This window comes from Bos taurus, chromosome 8 (genome assembly GCF_002263795.3).
Source record: "Bos taurus isolate L1 Dominette 01449 registration number 42190680 breed Hereford chromosome 8, ARS-UCD2.0, whole genome shotgun sequence".
Classification (NCBI taxonomy): Eukaryota; Metazoa; Chordata; class Mammalia; order Artiodactyla; family Bovidae; genus Bos; species Bos taurus.
In genome coordinates this window covers 73,782,769-73,801,106 of record NC_037335.1, presented here as the reverse complement: position 1 = coordinate 73,801,106, position 18,338 = coordinate 73,782,769, and the positions used below count along the sequence as shown (strand labels likewise).

General features: G+C 47.6%; 1 protein-coding gene across 3 annotated transcripts in view; it reads right to left on the bottom strand.

Moving 5' to 3' along the window:
- The window catches only part of DPYSL2 (dihydropyrimidinase like 2), a 118,627-nt gene that overhangs the window by 74,275 nt on the left and 26,014 nt on the right, over positions 1–18,338 (bottom strand). The window contains exons 1-3 of one of the 3 annotated variants that reach the window (XM_005210288.5): positions 4,750–4,817; positions 4,559–4,600; positions 1,363–1,451 (exon numbers count right to left, since the gene is read on the bottom strand). In XM_005210288.5, the coding sequence (XP_005210345.1) occupies positions 1,363–1,382 (20 nt within the window). In that variant the 5' untranslated portion in view covers positions 1,383–1,451; positions 4,559–4,600; positions 4,750–4,817. Of the gene's footprint in view, positions 1–1,362; positions 1,452–4,558; positions 4,601–4,749; positions 5,075–18,338 lie in introns of those variants that run through there. The other 2 variants (NM_001076000.2, NM_001434924.1) reach the window with 2 other exon arrangements.

Here is an 18,338-nt window from a genome sequence, read left to right as displayed (position 1 = left end):
ACAAAGAGAAATGAGTATTAAAAGGGTATGGAGTAAAACAAAACAAAGCAAAAATAATAACATTATTATTATAAAAAGTAAACACTATGATAGAAACTACTTAAAAATATGATTAGCAACTCTAGATAACAGAGGTAGAAAATTATTCATTTGTGAATAATGAATATAAATCAAATTCATTAATATGCATTAATTAATATTCATTCATGCGTGACATGAATTCATTTCCCATTTTTTAAAAAAAATACCTCTGCTACATCTTTCTGTCAGTTTTTTGAAAAGGCAAAACTAATCACCAAGGAGTTGGTCAAGTTCTAAAACAAATTAGTGATGACTAAAAATAGCACATGGGCTTATTCACTCTTCCGCCAGAGTCTTACAGACCAGATCATGCTGCTTTCCAGTTGGGGGAAAATGGAACATGAAAGTCATGGTATTTGAGAGCCTGGAGCTGAGACTGTCACAAGCAAACACACATGGAGAAAACATTAAATGTTGAAATGTTAAAACCTCTTTTAGGATCATAAATCAGGGTGTGAGTTTCCAGGCAACAGACCCGTTCACTACACTTTTCCACTCCTCTGGACTGGCTTGCTGCTGGCCCTTGATAAATGTTGCTTATTTAAAAGATGTCATTTGCTACAGTGTTTGTCTTTAAACAGATGTGCTATTTCTCCAGAGCCCTGTGAGCTGTCCCAGTTGGAAGGGCATGAGGATACTGGGATGTTCTCAATGCACTTAACCCTCTAGGGTCCAAAAATACCCTAAATCAATCACTGTTCTGTTGTTTTCTCCTTTGAAACACAATACACAGTAAACACAAGGGCAGTCCTATTTGTGTTCATTGACACTTAAAGAACGAAACCTAAAATTGCCTTGAATGAGGCAGTAATTTGTCTCTGTGGCCTAGTAATTAATTGGGTACCCTCTGGCCCCAACAACTTGGATTCTTGATTAAGAAAGCAGATGTGCCATCGTAACAGATGAGGCTGTATTTTGTATCTGTGTCCTTTGACTGTCCTACCCTCCCCACACAACAACTATGTTCCAGGAACACCTTTAATATAGTCAATGGATCATAACCCAAGTATTTGGCAACAAAAAGACGTTGTGTCACATTGGTTAAAAATAGTCAATTACATAACACCTAAGGAAATGGGTGTGCATCTGATTGTAGCTTTGAATTCCCTAAATCTGAGCTTTCAAATTCACTAATTACCAGCAATCAAGCTGTGTTTAAACAGATATTAAGTTAGTCTCTCTTTGAAGTCACTAGAGCTGATACTAAGCATCTGAATTGGAGATAATGCTTAGGAACACTGCAAGGTACCCAAATTTGTCAAGATGATGAGTTACACTTACTTGATCAACCCATCTTCCATGTATATGTCTGCATAGAAAGACTGGTCATCATTAACAATTTTACCTCCTTTGATCAGAAGACGATCACTCTGAAACAAAGAAGTAGTAAGGTCATAATGCATTCCTGACCCAAGATAAGACAAATGAGCTAAAAACACTTTCACTGTTCCAAAGGGATGCTCAAAATGAGCCAATTTGGGAAAGACTCACTGACAAAGGTGAACCTGTATGTGGCAACCTGTTCATCACTTGATGAGTCAGAACATTCTGGCAGAATTCAAAGCTTATCCTAGAGGAAAAAATCTCTTTCCATTAGACCCAAAAGCAAAAAAGAATTAAAAAAAAAAAAAAAGCCCAACAATCTCTCTTTAAAGAGCAATTTAAAAACATTTCAGATAAAGAAGACAATTACTTTAAATAGCTTTAGGCTAAACTTCATTTTAAAACAAAATACACCTACAAGTAGGGGAAGTCAATTCTTGGCGACGTTTGTGTGGGGGAAAAATTAACCAAAGTCTGTTGTCATGGGATACTCTACACAAACACATTTGGTTCAACCATAGCAAGGTTTCAATTCAGTATGTTCTTTATCTTTGTGGTAAATCACAGCAACTGTAGGTGGGGAGAAAATACTTCAAAGATGCATCATTTTAACTGTTCAGCTGTTAAGCAAAAGGTAAAGTTTTCAGATAAAGTAGATAAGAAGACAAGTTCTAAAACTCTCACAACATTATTGACTGTACATGTACTTATATTTTAATTGGTGCAAAAAAAATATATGACAAGCAGCCCATAAGTCACAAGAATGTAATGATTCATCTCTATAGCAAATGCTGTTGACGGAATCTCATGCTAAAATCCTGTGTTCAACGGATACACACCTGTATTATTCCACACAAGGGTTAAATGACCTTTTAATATGGTTTTAATATAATCCATTTTAACAATAATTAACCCAAAATTCAATTAAAAATATTTTCATCAAGTGCAATTTATGTTTAGCACTTAACAAAAAGAGAAAATTAAAGCAACTCTTTAGAAAAAAATACATGCTGCTAGAGACATAGGGGAAAAGACTTTTACACATAAATGCACACACACTTGGGTTTAAAAAGTATTTATTGTTTCTCTAACATAATGAAAAACATTAAGATTATTTTAATTGTGTACACTGTGGGGGCCTTCGTTCTGCTGTAGACTTTGGAGAGACAGAATAAAGAGGCAGCAACAATTCCTGCATTTACATAAAATAAATGTAAAAACCTTTACAAAATCCTGCCCTGCAAACCATGTCACCCCAGCTGCCAATCAAACCTGTGAGGTGGATGGAGCCAGATTATTGTTCCCAGGACACAGATAGAAACTAAGACTCAGAGAGGTTAAACCACTGGCCCAAAGTCACCTGATCCAGTGCATGAACTGTCTACAATGACCTCCCCCACTTCCCCAGTACCCAGCTTTGACAGGATAAATATCCCTGGGGAGGCAAGGAGAAGCCCTGCCCTTCACCACCTGCTCGCTTTGTCACTGCGGTACCTGTCTCAGCCATCATGCGAATCCCGGAGCCAACATCATGTTAAGAAAAAGAGAGAGAGAGAAACATCACAGCCCAGCTCACTCGTGTGGCTTCTTACATAAGAGGTTGGCCGTGTTGATGGAGGGAGGGAAACCATGCTATAGGTCCCACTATCCTGCAACCAGATTTTGTTAAAGGATAAAGGGGGCGCTCTTTTGAGGGGGGAAAAAAATCAGTCTTGTTGATTGTTTGCTTTTTAAATTTTTTTCTCCCCACACTGTCAAACCGGAACTGCCTTTTTCATTTACGAAGACAGCGGATTACTTCAGGCTTGCAGCAAATCTGCTCTCCACCCGCCCCCCACCCCACGCCCCAGATTCCTTTCTCGGGCGCAATGAACACATAATGTGGTGTGCCCCCGCGCTCGGCCCTTTGGGATTTTGGGTCTCTCGCCCTCAAGAAAAAGCTAGCAGCCACCGCCTCTGCTCTAGCAGCTCATCCGCTAAAACCCTCCGGGGCACACGCCCCCTCCCCCATGCGTTCGCTCCCACATCCCTCTCCTGCGGATGGGTGTGCCCTTGTGCATCCAGTGGAAGCCGGGGTGCCGGTGGCTAAGGAGGAAACCACAGTGAAAGCGCGCCCTCAGACCCAGCCCTAAACACATCGTGACTTTTCAAAGATTCTTTCTTTCCGTCACCGCCTCAGCCCTGGGTTCTACCAGTTGCAATCGCGTTATCATTATATAACAATGAATTTCCCTCGCGTTCCTCCCTCCGCGGGATATCATTCGGGGATGCAGAGAGCTAAGACTGGCGAGAAGAGATGGGGGCGGGGGAGCAGCGGGAACAGGAACCTGTGTTCATCTCCCAAGCATCGCAGAGTCATCGCTTGGAGCTCCTGATTTACAGACTAAGGACCCCAGGGCCCAGGACTGCGCCCTCATCTCCGGCTGCTGCAATCATTGTCTGGCCGAGGCCGGGCCGGGCCATCTGCTCGGCGCGTCGCGCAGCGCCATTACCCTCCCCAAGCCCGGCTCCGTGCTGTCCCCAACGCCCACCTTCCTAGCCCGCTTTGTATAAGCCAACACAGACGCCTCCCCGGCTGCAGACACAAGAAAGCGAGCCCAGAGCCCCGCCAGGATCCCAGCCCCAAACCCTGGGGCGAGAAAGCCAATAGGGCCATCAAAAACCGGTCCTGGTCAACAAAAAGCCCACGCCTGTCCGTCCTTACCACCCCCCACCCCCCGCACCTCCTCCTCTGCTCATCACCACGTCCCTGTTTTTCCTTCCCGTTTCCCCAGGATCCCGGTACACCCAGCCCTTTTCAGCATCCCTCCGCTGTCATTACGCCTCCGGGCTGAAATCGCTCCTTTTTCCGAAGAACCGGAGGAAGGCTCCAGAAAGCCCCTTATGGTGGGGGCGGGAAATGAGGAAGAATCCATTTCCCCGTCTCCCCCATCAGGCTCCAGGAGTCCAGCCCCGCAGCACGCAGCTGGGAGAACAATATCCGAGCTTCAACCATGCATATTCAATCTGGGATCCATTTGCTCACACCCCGCAGGCCGGCACCGCAGCATCTCGCTCTGACAATAAAAGGATACAGCGGATCTGGCGCGCTACCTAAAACGACCTTAATGCACTCACGCTCCTATTTTAATGCCTTAGAAACTATGCGGCTTACAATTCCATAGGATTGCGTCTCCCATCACGATCGCCTTCTTCACTAACAAGAGGGAAAAGAGAGAGAGAAAAAAAAAAGTTGGGTTCCTCTTCCTCCCCCTGCTTTAAAAAAAAAAAAATATTCTTTAGACCATTTGTGCTACAAAAAAAATGTTGCTGGCCGATCTCATATCGCCCAAGTACCCAACTCACCGTGATGCGTGGAATATTTTTCTTCCCCTGATAAGACATCTCTCTCCTGGGAAAAAATTAATTTCAAAAGAGCAGCTTTAAAACAAAAATTGCCAGGAAAGACACTTGGTTATTTTTTTGCAGGACTGAAAAATGTGCAGTCGAATAGCTGGTCTTTCTGATAGCAAATATCAGGAACGTAAGAGATAAATGCAATCCTCTGTCTCTTTTTCTTCCTCTCCTCCAGCACTGCCCCAGCTAGGGCGGAAAAAAAGAAAGAGAGAGAGAGAGAGAGAACAGGAGGGAAGGGGGTGGAAATAAACTACAGCAATAAAAGCCTCGGTTCAAGTCTGCCACCGCGGCGCATGCGCCGCCAGCCACTCCCTTTCCTCTCGGGCCAAAGCCATCCGCTTCGAGAGAGACGAGTCCTGATTGGTCACAATCGTGGGATATGCAAATAAGTGCGGGCGGGGAGGGGAGCGGCGCGAGTGCGCGAATTGCTGCAGTGCAGCCGAGGGCGGCGGTCGGTGCGTGCGCCCGATCTGGGAGCGCGCCTTTCGCGCCCTTTCTTTGGACCAGGGCATCGGCCACCGGGGCTGGCAGAGGCCCCAAATGCAGCATCAGCTATGCAGGGATAGCGGAGGGGTGATCGTTATGGACGGGGGAGTCCAGCCCCTAGACGGTGGGCTTAGATGGGGCCCCGGCGGCACGCACCCGCTCGCGCGCGCCCCGGTGGATGCCCGCCCGCGCGCCAATCCGCGGAGGCCGCCGCTGCAGCCCCGCGTGGGGTGACTGCGCCGAGCCAATGGCTTTGCTGGCGGCGAGCGCGCGACTGCACGGCCGGCCGGCGCCGCGCCGCCCGGGAGGGGCGCCCGAACCCTCCTCCCGCCGCCCTCGCCTTTCGCGAAGGCTCGCTCGGCCTCCGCCCAGGAGTCGACGGGGGAATTCAGATGGCAGCGAGCGGAGGGAAGGGGAGCGGGGCGGGAAGGCTCCGCGAGGCGCCGCGCCGGCCACGCCCGGCCCTGGAGAGGGGCGGCTGGACGCGGGCCTGTGGGCGGCCGGCGCCCGGCTGGGCTCCCCGGGGGCGAAGAGGCGCGGGCCGGTGGTGAGGCTGCGGAGAAGTGGAGCCGGAAGCCAGGCTTCGGGCATCCTTGGCCTGGCAGCTGGAAAAGAAAGTCTGAAGCCCTCACTGCTCTAAGCAGGGAAGGAAAGCAGCCAGGGAAGACGTAGTTCGCTGCTGGGGATGGAAACCCCGCCCTGAAACATCCTTTTGTGCCTTGGGGTCGCCAGGAACTTGGGAGCAAGGGAGGAGCATCAAGCGCCTGTTGGGGCCAAAAAAGCCTCGGTCTAGGGCCCGGGTCTCTTTAATAGTCACTCTCACCTACACGATTTAGGGGAATGAAGCAGGAGGCAAGGGGTGTGGGGAGGGCAGGGGAATACATTTCTATGCTGCCTGCAATTCTGTTGAGAAATTTAGGATTAACAGCGCTCAAGGAGCTCAAAGGATGTGCATTGCTATAGACTGGCCCCCCAGTTCACATAATGAAGTCAAAAGCCAGGAGATGAACTGGAGAAGCTGGAGGAATGAAGTAAAGGCGATCTCAAAAAGAAACATATCCTGAGTCATGGAGAGAACCACCCAGAATCCGTTTAAAACAGAGGTAGTCCTAACTCCCCAGCCAGAGATGCTACCACACAGGCCTCTCTCCTAGGGCTAGAAATTGAACAGGTTGGGACCCCTTGGCTCTGTCCAAGTCCTTCTCTGATGCTCTTACTTCAGAATCCCTGTAGAAAGAAGAAGCTGAACCACTTGATCGCGAGCGGTCTATCAAAGGTTGCCCAGTCAAGTACAATGACTAAAACATCTGGGTTGGCCTTGAACTTCTCTACTAGAGATCAAACAATAGATAGAATCCCCACGTAATCTATGCCTTCCGGCAACCATGGAGAGGAGGAAAAAAATCTATTTAATTGGCTCACACCTGCTCAGCAAAGATTAGCCAGATAAACGCAAAATAATCCTGAGGCTAGGATGGGCTCACGTTTCAAAGTCTCTCTGCATCTGGCCACTTTGGATGGTTATTTGTCTCTCCAGAAGGTGTAAGATGCACCCTTTCACTCCTCTTTCTGTAAATTCTAAAGTCGCAGAAAGAGGCTCTGGGGCACCCAGCAAGCTTCCCAGCTGGTTAATTCATTGCAGTTCCAATTAGCTCTGCATCTTAAAAATTGAAAAAAGGAGCACTTCCCCTTCCAACTCTGCGATGTGCTAAGAGCCAAGTGAGTTGAAGTCAGCAAGTATTGGTGTCAGCCTGAAAGGGTCAAAGTCACACATAGAATGTACCTTCCTACCCAGAAAACCCACTGTCATTTCCAACCAGGAGTGGGTGAGGGGCAGCAGGGGAATGAGTATCCTATTAAATCATAAGGAAAATACTACTTGACAAACAAGTAAATGTGGGTCAAATTAAAGCAAAATAACCACTAATGACATTGTTTATTTATATTCTTGTTCTATGTTCCTGCTCCCGAATTGCTTGATCGTAAAGGCTTTAACTATACCTTGTTATTTATGAGTTTGCCCTTAAATATTTTGCTCCCAAGAGCTTTTATATCCATCTTATTTATATCAGTCTTATTTCTATATCCACTGATACAAGGTTCCTAAACCTAATGTCAGCGGTAACTGACATTACAGCTCATAAATATCCAGAGATGTGATGTTTAAATTCATTTGTCTGCTCTGAGTGGAGCCTAAGAGTATTTGGCACATAGAAGGTGCCAAATAGATTTAATTGACCAAGGACAAGAACTGTCAGCAATCTGCATTTCTTACCATACTTACCGCTCAATACAATGCAGAGAAGGAATCGATGTGGGGGAGAATTTTCCACCCACTCTGCATTGATTGACTTGTTAATATACAGTATTTTTACACTGTCTTTGGATGAACACCAAGTGAAAATTGCCTGTAAAGTTACAAATCATTGTCCCTGAACCAAATAGTTGAACCAATTCTCAGGCATGATTTTTCTGAATTTTGTTAAAACTTAAAGCATTATAAGCTGGCCTAGTCCACATTCACGATCCCTTCACAGTCCTTGCCTTCCCAATTCCCATAGGCCTCCCCCAGCATCTAGAAAGAGCCAGAAGTGATGTCGTTGTTTAGTTGTTGTGTCCGACTCTTTGTGACCCCATGGACTGTAATCCACCAGGCTCCTCTGTCCATGGGATGTCCTAGGCAAGAATACTGGAGTGGGTTGCCATTTCCTACTCCAGGGGATCTCCCCAACCCAGGGATCAAAACTCTGTCTCCTGCATCAGCAGGCAGATTCTATACTGCCTTGCCACCAAGGAAGCCCGAGAAGTGATGGACAATGGGTTAATGAAATGGTTCTGCTGCAGACATCCTGGTGATCTGGAGGAAGGGAGACCCTGCCTCATGATCCAAGAGCAGCAGGAGCGGTATCCTAAATCCAGTGATAACCTATATCCAGGTGGTACGTGTGTGCTCAGTCACTTCAGTCGTGTCCAGCTCTTTGTGACCCCATGGACTGTAGCCCGCCAGGCTCCTCTATCCATGGGATTTCCCAGGCAAGAATACTGGAGTGGGTTGCTGTTTCCTCCTCCAGGGGATCTCCCTGATCCAGGGATCGAACCCACATCTCCTTCATCTCTTGCATTACAGGCAAATTCTTTACCATTGAACCATATCCAAGTGAGCACCAAATGAAGTTTGAGGTCACACAGTCTAGGAGCTCTTTCAAGTCTTACTCATCTTTTATCCTAATAAAGAGCCTGAAGGAGAAAGGGTACAAGAAGGATGGGGTACATGGAGTGATGACATCCAGTGTGTATGAGATGTTCCGGTCCTACAACCTGCCGGGAACCGGGGGTGGGAGGTGAGTCCCAGTCACTCAAGCACTCCAGCGTGACGGCTGCTTTCACTTCCTCGGCAGCAGTGTCCCCTCCTGGACCAGCCCCACCTCTGCTCTCGGTTTCTTCTTCCCCCTCTGGGGAGCAAGGGTAACCATTTCTGCTTCTGTGACCCCCACCCCTGCGCCTCTGCAGAAGTGAAACCTTCAGGATGTCACTGAGCAGGGAGAGTCCAAATATAAATAGTTGGCAAAGAAGAGAAGATTTCAAGTGCTCACTTTGCTGCAGTACAGACGCCAAGGGCAGTGGCCTCGGATGCAGCCTGCTGCTAAGGTTAAATGAATGCGGTGGTAAGAGGAAGGACTGGAATTCTGCCTTGCCAAAAACTAAGGGCATCGGCTAGGACGCTGAGAGGGAAGTGTTGCCTGCTTCTCTGCAGCTGGAATTGAGCCATGATGGGTGTAACCCCACAGGGGCAGTCTGCAGGGGCAGTCTCCAATGGGTCCCAGCCTGCCTACTGCCTTTCCCAGTGGGGACATGCTTTACCACGGGGGACAGGGTGGGGGCTGACGAGGATCAGAGGGACTGGTCCTCTGAGCCAGATGCTGACTTTGCTGGAACTGGAAGTTGGGGCTGCGAAGGGTCCTGAGGAAGTCCTTACTGTATGCAGAAGAAGCAAGTTTCATCGTCCAAATCCTGCCGACATCAGGGCACAGAGGAAATTATGCACTTCACAGAATCTAGTAGCTTGTCTACGTTGGCCTTCTCTTCTTATCTCCAGTTGGCTCACAATCCTCCCAAATGACCCCCCTCCCCCCCGCCCCGCACCTTTATCTGCCTGGCACAGCACCCTCTGTGGGACTACAGATTTTCCCTGGGGTCCCTCAGTCAGAGCCAAGACAGACACGTCTCTCTCTGACCATTGTGCCTCAAGCTCGCCATCTGGTGGTGAATGAGGAGAGTGATCTGGTCCCCTCGGTCCTTGTCTAGCGTGATGGATGATGATGACTCAGGACTTGAAAAGGGCCTTGGAGATGCTTATTCCAGCATATCTGGGTCTTAATCACCTAAAGTGATTTTGCCTCTGCATTTGAACCATCCGGGGCTCCAGCTCAGATCATCTGATTAGAAACTCCAGAGGTAAAACCCAGGAATGTTTTTAAACTAGTCTACCTCTGGCCTCTAGACCCAGGGATCCCCAATCTCTGGGATCTAATGCCTGATGATCTGAGGTGGAGCTGATGTCATAATAATAAAAAGAAAACGCACTGTAAATATAATGCACTTGAATCATCCCCAAACCACCCCCACCTCCACCGTCCACGCCCACCTCCACTGTCCACAGAAAAGTTGTCTTCCACAAACCAATCCCTGTTGCCAAAAAAGGTTGGAGACAGCTGGTCTAGACCACTCCTACCCTCCTTTTACAGGAAAGGAAGCTTGGAGAATATGAACCGAAATGCAATCCCTCCCCAGGACTTTCCCCTCCCCAAAGTACATTGATGGTCCTGCTCTTTCTCCAGCAGGAACATCTTATGAAAGAGTCATTAATGTCATCATCACGATCTTTCTGTTTGTTTTCTAGTAAAACACTGTTATGGGTTTACCAGGTGGAACTAGTGGTAAAGAACCCACCTGCCAATGCAGGTTAGACGTAAGCCATGCCGGTTTGATCCCTAGGTTCGGAAGATCCCCTGGAGAAGGGAATGGCAATCCACTCCAGTATTCTTGCCTGTAGAATTCCATGGACAGAGGAGCCTGGTGGGCTACAGTTTATAGTCTCGCAAGAGTCGGACACGACTGGAGCAACTTAGCAGTGCAGTCAGCGTGGAGGGAAACGACATTCACCGAGCACCTACCAGAGTCTAGATACAAGGACTGGGTGCTTTAAATACATCTTATTCAATCCTCCCCCAAATCTTACTTGGTAAGTCTCCATATCCTTATTTTCTGGACAGGAGTGTAAAGCTCAAAGAAACCTCTTGTTCAAGGCCCGGGTTCACACGAGAGCAACAGGAGGATTGTTGCAATTGTTGTTGGATTGTGTGTAACTGGATTGTTGCACACAATCTAGGCCTGTGTGGAGACCCCAAGCCCAAGGTGCTAGTTATCTGAATGATTAAAGTATTTGCTTAGCAGCAACCAGGGCCCACCATGAAAGAAATGAGCATAGGTGGTCTGCAGTCTCTTTCTTCACCCCTTTCAGTCTCTGGCTGCCACTTGAGGCACCAAGAACGTCCATCAGTCAGTCAGGACCTGTATGTGTTAGACACTTGCCCTTATCCCCAAATTAATTCTCCATCTCTTTCTTTCTTCATCCCCCAGTGAGATTCAGTTTCTCTCAGCGACCCAGCTTTCCTCTCATTGGAAACATGATAGATCAACACCAGAGTTTAAGTGAACAAAGAATCCACAATGCACTGCCCCTGGGCTGAAAGGGGAAGAGCCTGATTGGCTGCTTCCATAAATAAAATGCAAACTGTCTCTTCTCTACAGACTCTTCCTGGGTTCCGCCGCCCCACCCCCACGGGCAGCCCATGGTTTCTGCCTGTTTCCTCCTCTTCTTCCATTTACAGCGGGGCTGGCTCCTCCTGACCCTCCAATACTCTCTGCAGGAGGCAGAGAACAGACTTGTGGGCACACCGGGAGAAGGAGAGCGTGGGACGAATAGAGAGAGTAGCGTTGACATATATACACTACTATGTGTAAGATGGATGGCTGGTGGGAAGCTGCTGTAGAGCCCAGGGAGCTCAGCTCGGGGCTCTGTGAGGACCTAGAGGGGTGGGATGGGGGTGGGGGCAGGAGGGAAGCTCAAGAAGGAGAGGATATATGTATGTACATATAGCTGGTTCACTTCGTTATACTGCAGAGACTAACACAACATTGTAAAGCAACTATCCTCCAATTAAAAAAAAATTTTTTTTAACTCCCTCTGCAGGAAGCTCCTTCCTGCCCACCCTGTCTGAAGTCAGCCCACAGTCACCACTCTTCCCTGTCTTAGTATCGTCTCCTCAGCACCAGTGACCACAAAGTTGGAAGTATTTTGTGTATTCGTGTACTTCCCTCTCACCTGCAAACTGTCTAAGGGGCCTTATTCTCCACCCCAACCAGCACAGACCTCATAATACTCAGTAACACATACATTGAATGAGCAAACCAATGGCACGCCCTTCCCAGCAACGGCCTTGTGCAGGTGTCCCCGGGCCACGCTGTCCCGCTGAGCCAGCCTGCAGCCTGAGTGACAACCTCTCCTACCCTGATGTGAACCCCAGGTTTTTAAAATGCCAGATGGGGAGGGACTCCCCTGGTAGCCCAGTGATTAAGACTGTGTGCTTCCAATGCAGGGGGCACAAGTTTGATCCCTGGTCTGGGAACTAAGATCTCACCCACATGCTTTGGGTTTGTCACAGAAAATAATAATAATAATTATAATAATATACCGTATGATGCAGGGAACTCAAACCCAGTGCTCTGTGACAACCTAGAGGGGTGGGATGGGGTAAGAAATAGGAAGGAGGCTCAAGAGGGAGGGGACATATGTACACCTATGGCTGATTCATGTTGATGTATGGCAGAAACCAACACGATATTGTAAAGCAATTATCCTCCAATTAAAAATAAATTTTTAAAAAAGATTAGCTAACAAAAAAGAGGGTAAAAAATAAAGGCAAATATTTTATTAATTAAAAAAATGATATAATCCTTGCAAAGTATGTGTTAGTCACTCAGTTGTGTCAGACTCTTTGCAATTCCATGGACTGTAAGCCCGCCAGGCTCCTCTGTCTGTGGAATTCTCCAGGCAAGAATACTGGAGGGGGTTGCCATTCCCTTCTCCAAATCCTTGCAAAACTTATAAGAAATTCAGTTATGTCAGCAGCATTTTAGAATGACTGTTCATTAAGATATAGGTACTATCTTTTCTAAAAAAAAATAAATTATATATATATATACACACATATATACATACATAAAACAAAATGCCAGGTGGTGAGAATTCATCTCACTGGGTTGGTCGTGTGTCTGGGCTCCAGTTATCCACTGCAGAGCAGGCAGAGCCCTTTCCCACGGGCATCTTCCCTCCAAAGGCATTCTGCCGCTCAGGTCTACCTGCAGGCCAGTTGTGGGCACTGCAGTCTGCTTCCCTTCCCAAGCCCACTCATGCTCCCCCACATCCAGAAAATAACAGCAGATCCTCATCAACCTGGGCCCTCCTTGAATCAGAAGCTGTGTCAGTTTCAAAAAAGGACCAAGAAAAACGGAGAACTCTGTGCCCAGAGAGTGTCAGTTTCAGGAGTTTAAGTCCCTTAAAAGAACCCAGCCATGTTCACAGACTGAGATCTACTCGCTGATTCAAAAACACTCCATGCCTCTTGCCTATTTGCTCAAATGGGTTCCCAAGAGACCTCTTTGGGGTGATTTGTTGGCTTTAGTCTGTGAATTCTTGGAAGTAGTCCAGTTGGATATTGTAAAGATTTCAAGAAATGCAGAATTTCCCCTTAATCAGATTGCTCTGCCTTCCCCTCTTCCTCCCTCCTCTCCTCGACCCACCCACTGTTTGTTTTCAAGTGGGCCAGAGGTTGGGCTTCCCAGGCGGCACAGTGATTAAGAATCCACCTGCCAGTGCAGGAGATGTGAGTTTGATCCCTGGGATGGGAATATCCCATAGAGGAGGAAATAGCAACCCACTCCAGTACTCTTGCCTGGAGAATTCCATGGACAGAGGAGCCTGGCAGGTTACAGTCCATGGGGTCACGAAGAGTCGGACACGACTGAGCAGCTGAGCACGCACATATGGGCCAGAGTTTATTATCCACCGTGGGCCAGCCCAAGAAGATCACAAACTCCACACACACAGCCCCTCCTTATGCTACAAGGTGCTGTGCTTGGCTAGGCCATCGGGTGAGGCATGTGTGCTTGACCAGCTCCAGAAAAGTGTGCCCCAGGCCTGGGCTGGGGGCTCTGTGTTCCCAGAGACTTATGGGTCCCCAGAGACCCATCCAAATACTTGTGAGCACGGCTGGCCTCCCTCCAGAAACAGAGTAGGCCCTCACGAGACAGAAGCGGAGAAGAAAGTCAGCAAAGGAGGAACAGCCAACAGGCGCCGTGCTGCTAGCAGACGCCCCATGGAGGACATGGGCCTTTAAACCAGATGCTATAATCACGGGCAAGGCTGACTTCGTGTGGGTGCTGCAGTCCCACTGGGGGAGGAACTGGAGAGCTTGCACTGTTGTCTATCCAGCTCAGCAGTTCCCCTCTGTTCCTCCAGAATTGAAAAATGGAGTGAAATTGGTAAAACGGCCACTTCAAAGTAAGTGAGCTGAGAGAGGAAGAAGGTAATCCTGGAGGGCTGAGAGAAGGTGGTGTCTTTTCTCTCGCCTCCTGTCTCCTCTCCATCTCAGGCCACGGCGCTCATCTGAGTTGTCACCATCTCTCACAGGCCTAATTCACTGGGACCCTGCTCCTGAGTCTATTCGGTCCTGCAGTCAGAGTACTTTTACAAAAGTGCAAAGCTGGCCGTATCATTTACGCTTCTGCTTATCATGTTGGAATTGCTCACAGTCCCTGTGGGCTAAGACCCATAACCCTTAGCATCACATCCCCGGCCTGTGACTAGCCCAGCCTCTGCTTCTGCCCTTGCCTTCCTCAGCCCGCTCTGCAGCCCTAGTGCTCACCCCATGCTCCACACTAAAACCCTTCACTTCCCTTGCATATAGCCTCAGTGTCTGTACTCACATCTGTGTCTCTCCAAATACACCCATCCCTTGCTGACCCCATTCCTGAGTAGAACTGACCACTCCTTCTGTTATACAGCACAGACGTCTCACAAAGCACCTGAAACAGTTTCCTCTGCCTATTTCTTTACACATTGTCTTCTTCTCCTAGACAATAAGCTTCTGGAGGACAGAGATGACACTGTTTTTTCAGCACCCATCATAGTATCTTGTAGACAATAAACACACAGCAAGTTTTGAAAGAACAGATGGGTGGGTAGATAGGTGGATTATGGATGGGTGAGTGGACACATGAATGGATGAAAGGATGGATGGATGGAGAGATGGATTGCTGAGTGGACAGATGGATTGACAGGAGGGGAAATGATGGATACATGAATGACTAAATAAGCTCCTTGAGCAAATGTCCCAGTAATCACATACAGTTACACTGGAACTTGAGTCTAAAATGACCTTCTACTGCACACAGTTTACAACCAGGCTCTGTCTTAGGTCCAATCTATTTAGTGAAAACTGCCAGGAGGACGAATGGGCACTCAAGACAAGCATTTTCTCCCAGTAAAGGAGGCTGTGGAACTGTCACTAAGGCTTGGGCAACTTAACCTGCTACCAGTACCACCCTGTATTCATAGATGGATTATGTCCTCTCTGGGAGAGACACTCTCCACCTTGCAGAAACCTCTAGAATCAGTGGATGTATCTCCAGACACTTCTCCTTCATGGGAATGGGATAGGAGAGCTTGAACAAAGAACACTTTGATAGCACTGGCATCCTCCAGTGTGACAAAAACCTTCTAGGTTGGTATGTGGGAAGTTTAGGTAGGCAAAGGCAGGACAATCAAGGTCACCTAGTGAAATGTCCTTTCAATCCAGCACTGGGACGTAAATTCCTTATCCTGCCCACTCCCATTCGCTATCTTTCCTCTCGTTATGCCCTATCAAGTCATTTGGCCATTTTGCCTACAGAATACCAGAAGTGTTCATGATTTGGTGGGTGATCAAGGTTATGATCGGAACAGAAGTAGTGTGAATTCTAAACTCATGACCCCTGGAAAGCCACTGGTTTGAGCCCCTCCCTTTCAGCCTCCTTTTGGGGTCAAGGCCAGAGCTGAGAGACATAGTGCAAGCCTCACGCAGATCATCTCCTGAGTCATCATTTGCTGGGGAAACCAAATCTGGGCATTCATACAATGACCTCCATATCAGAGTGATGGAGAAGAGCAGTGAGAAAGAGTTCATCCAAGCCACTGTCATTTCTCCTACAAAGATGCAGCAAAACGCTGTCAGGCTGCAAAGTCATAATAAAAATCATAGCATGCAGAGGACTCCCCCTGGTGGTCCAGTGCTTAAAAATCTATCTTGCAATACAGGAGACACAGGTTTGATCCCTGGTCTGGGAACTAAGATCCCACACGCCTCACAGCAACAAAGCCCCGCAGGCCAAAACTTCTGAGCCCAAGCACCGCAATTAGAGAGTCCGTGTACCACAAGGAAAGATCTCACATTCCACAACTAGGATGCAACACAGCCAAATAAATAAAATAAATAAATAATATTTTTAAAAGAAAACACAGCATGCAGCATTGGGACCCACAGCCATTGCCAGCTTAAGCCACTCTCTCCAGCTATACATATCTGTATCTCATTGGCCAAAATGCAGCTGGCTTACATCTCTATTTCAGCCTACCAAGGCTAATACTCCTGCACTGGCATGGTAACCCACTCCAGTATTCTTAACTGGAGAATCCCATTGACAGGGGACCCTGAAGGGCTATAGTCCATAGTGTCGCAAAGAGTTGGACACAACTGAAGCGACACATGCAGGCTAATACTCAGCAGCAATTCCTACTGCAACAACTCAGGAAGTGTCCCCTACTTGCTTGTGAAGGTGGATTTGGTTCTCAAGATGACAGCGAGAAGCAGGACAGCTGGCCATGATCCAACCTGTCTTCTGCATCGCCATGAACAATAGAGAAGTGACTCAGCATCTCTGTGCTTTCAGAGCTTTTACAACTCAGACAGCAACACGTGACCAAATGCTTGATTCTCCCTTCCCCAACCATGGCAGGTCCTTCTGATACCTTCCTCCAGGTCTGTCTAAATTACAACCTTGAGTTGCTCTCCTATGACAACCATGCCTGCTCATAGCAGTCTGAGCCCAATCAGCTAATACATGGCTGAGAGAGACAGTGCCATTTGGAATATGACAGGCTATGGCTTTCATCAAAGCATAAAGAAGACAGTGGCCCCAGATGATTTCAGGCTGCACTCCAGGTGGGTGGATTACTGGTAGGAGGACCTCTTGAAAAATGGCAGCCCTCCCCTGGAATAGCTGCCAACCTACTCTGACAGTAGGATTCTGAGGAGCACCGGTTGGTCTACCAACCGGTGCTCCTCAGAATCCTACTCTCAGATCCTATCCCAGGGTTAGGCTTAACTGATGAAACATTGGCCTTTGCACCCTACAATGTGTTAGTCACTTGGTTATGCCTGACTCTTGGCAACCCCATGGACTGTAGCCCACCAGGCTCCTCTGTCCATGGGATTCTCCAAGCAAGAATAATGGAGTGGGTAGTCATTTCCTTCTCCTGGGGATCTTCCCCACCCAGGAGTTGAACCCGCATCTCTTAAGTCTCCTGCATTGCAGCCAGGTTCTTTACCATCTGAGCCACTAAGAAAGCCCACTTTGCACCCTAGAGATGCCCCCACAAATGCCACCCATTGCCACCATTTTGCCTGAAAAGTGACCCAAAAAAGAGCTGAACTCTTTGATGGATGGTACCTGCCCAACTAAGCACCAGAGTCAATCTCCACATGAGTCAATCCCCTTCCATATCCATCCTGTTGCAGGAGGACCTAGGACAGACCACAGCCCCTTCCCACTGCAGGAACCAAGAGTTCTGCCTCAAGGTGTTAGCATAAAACTCCTACTCCTCCCAGGGATCGAACCTGGGTCTCCAGCATCACAAATAGACTATTCACCGTCTGAGTCACCAGGGAAGCCTCCCTACTCCTCACACAGAGGGGGTAGAGTGGATGGAAACAGGGCAGAGAGGTGAGATTCTCCATCCACTGTCAAGTCCCCATGACTCACAAAGTTACAGCCCTGAGAAGCCTGAGACAATATGGAACTCTGCATGAATTGTCCTTCTGACCTCCACCCTGGCTGTATGACAATAGCTAATAAATCAACAGCTGTGTGTCTATGTCTAAGAAAGGGAACCACTTCTGACATGACATCGCCTTTCATGCCACTTCTATCCTGATGTTGTTGTCACTGTTCAGTCGCTAAGTTGTGCCCGACTCTTTGTGACTCCATGGACTGTAGCCCACCAGGCTCGCCTGTCCATGGGATTTCCCAGGCAAGAATATTGGAGTGGGTAGCCATTCCATTTTCGAGGGGATCTTCCTGACCCAGGATTGAACCCGGGTCTCCCACATCCAGACAGACTCTTTACCATCTGAGCCACCAGGGAAGTCACCAAAGCCCTTCAAGTTTCCCCAAATGAATCCCCAGACATTGTAGAGCAAAGACAATATAGTCTTGCTCCATTGTATTCAAATTCTTGATCCACAGAATCCATGAGCATAATAATACCATCCCTCATTTTTGCCACTAAATTTTGGGGTCATTTGTTACATAGAAATATCCACCTTGTACAGCTGAAGTTAAAGCAATAGGTAAAGGCCACGTATGGAGAACTTTCTAGGCTATGGAAATACATTTGGATTTTACTCCATGTTTACAAAGAAACCATATAAAGGTTTTAATCAAGAAACCAACAAAATCTGATTCATACTTTATCATTCTGGCTGCAGAATGAAAGAATTGAAGGGGAGAGTTGATCATGGCTAAGACTGGGGTCGGGGCAGGTAGTACTGAGACAAATAGACAGATGTACCATTTACATTAGAGGTAATTTTTTTTTTGAGATTTTTTTGATGTGGACCATTTTTGAAGCCTTTATTGAATTTGTTACAATATTGCTTCTATTTTATGTTTGT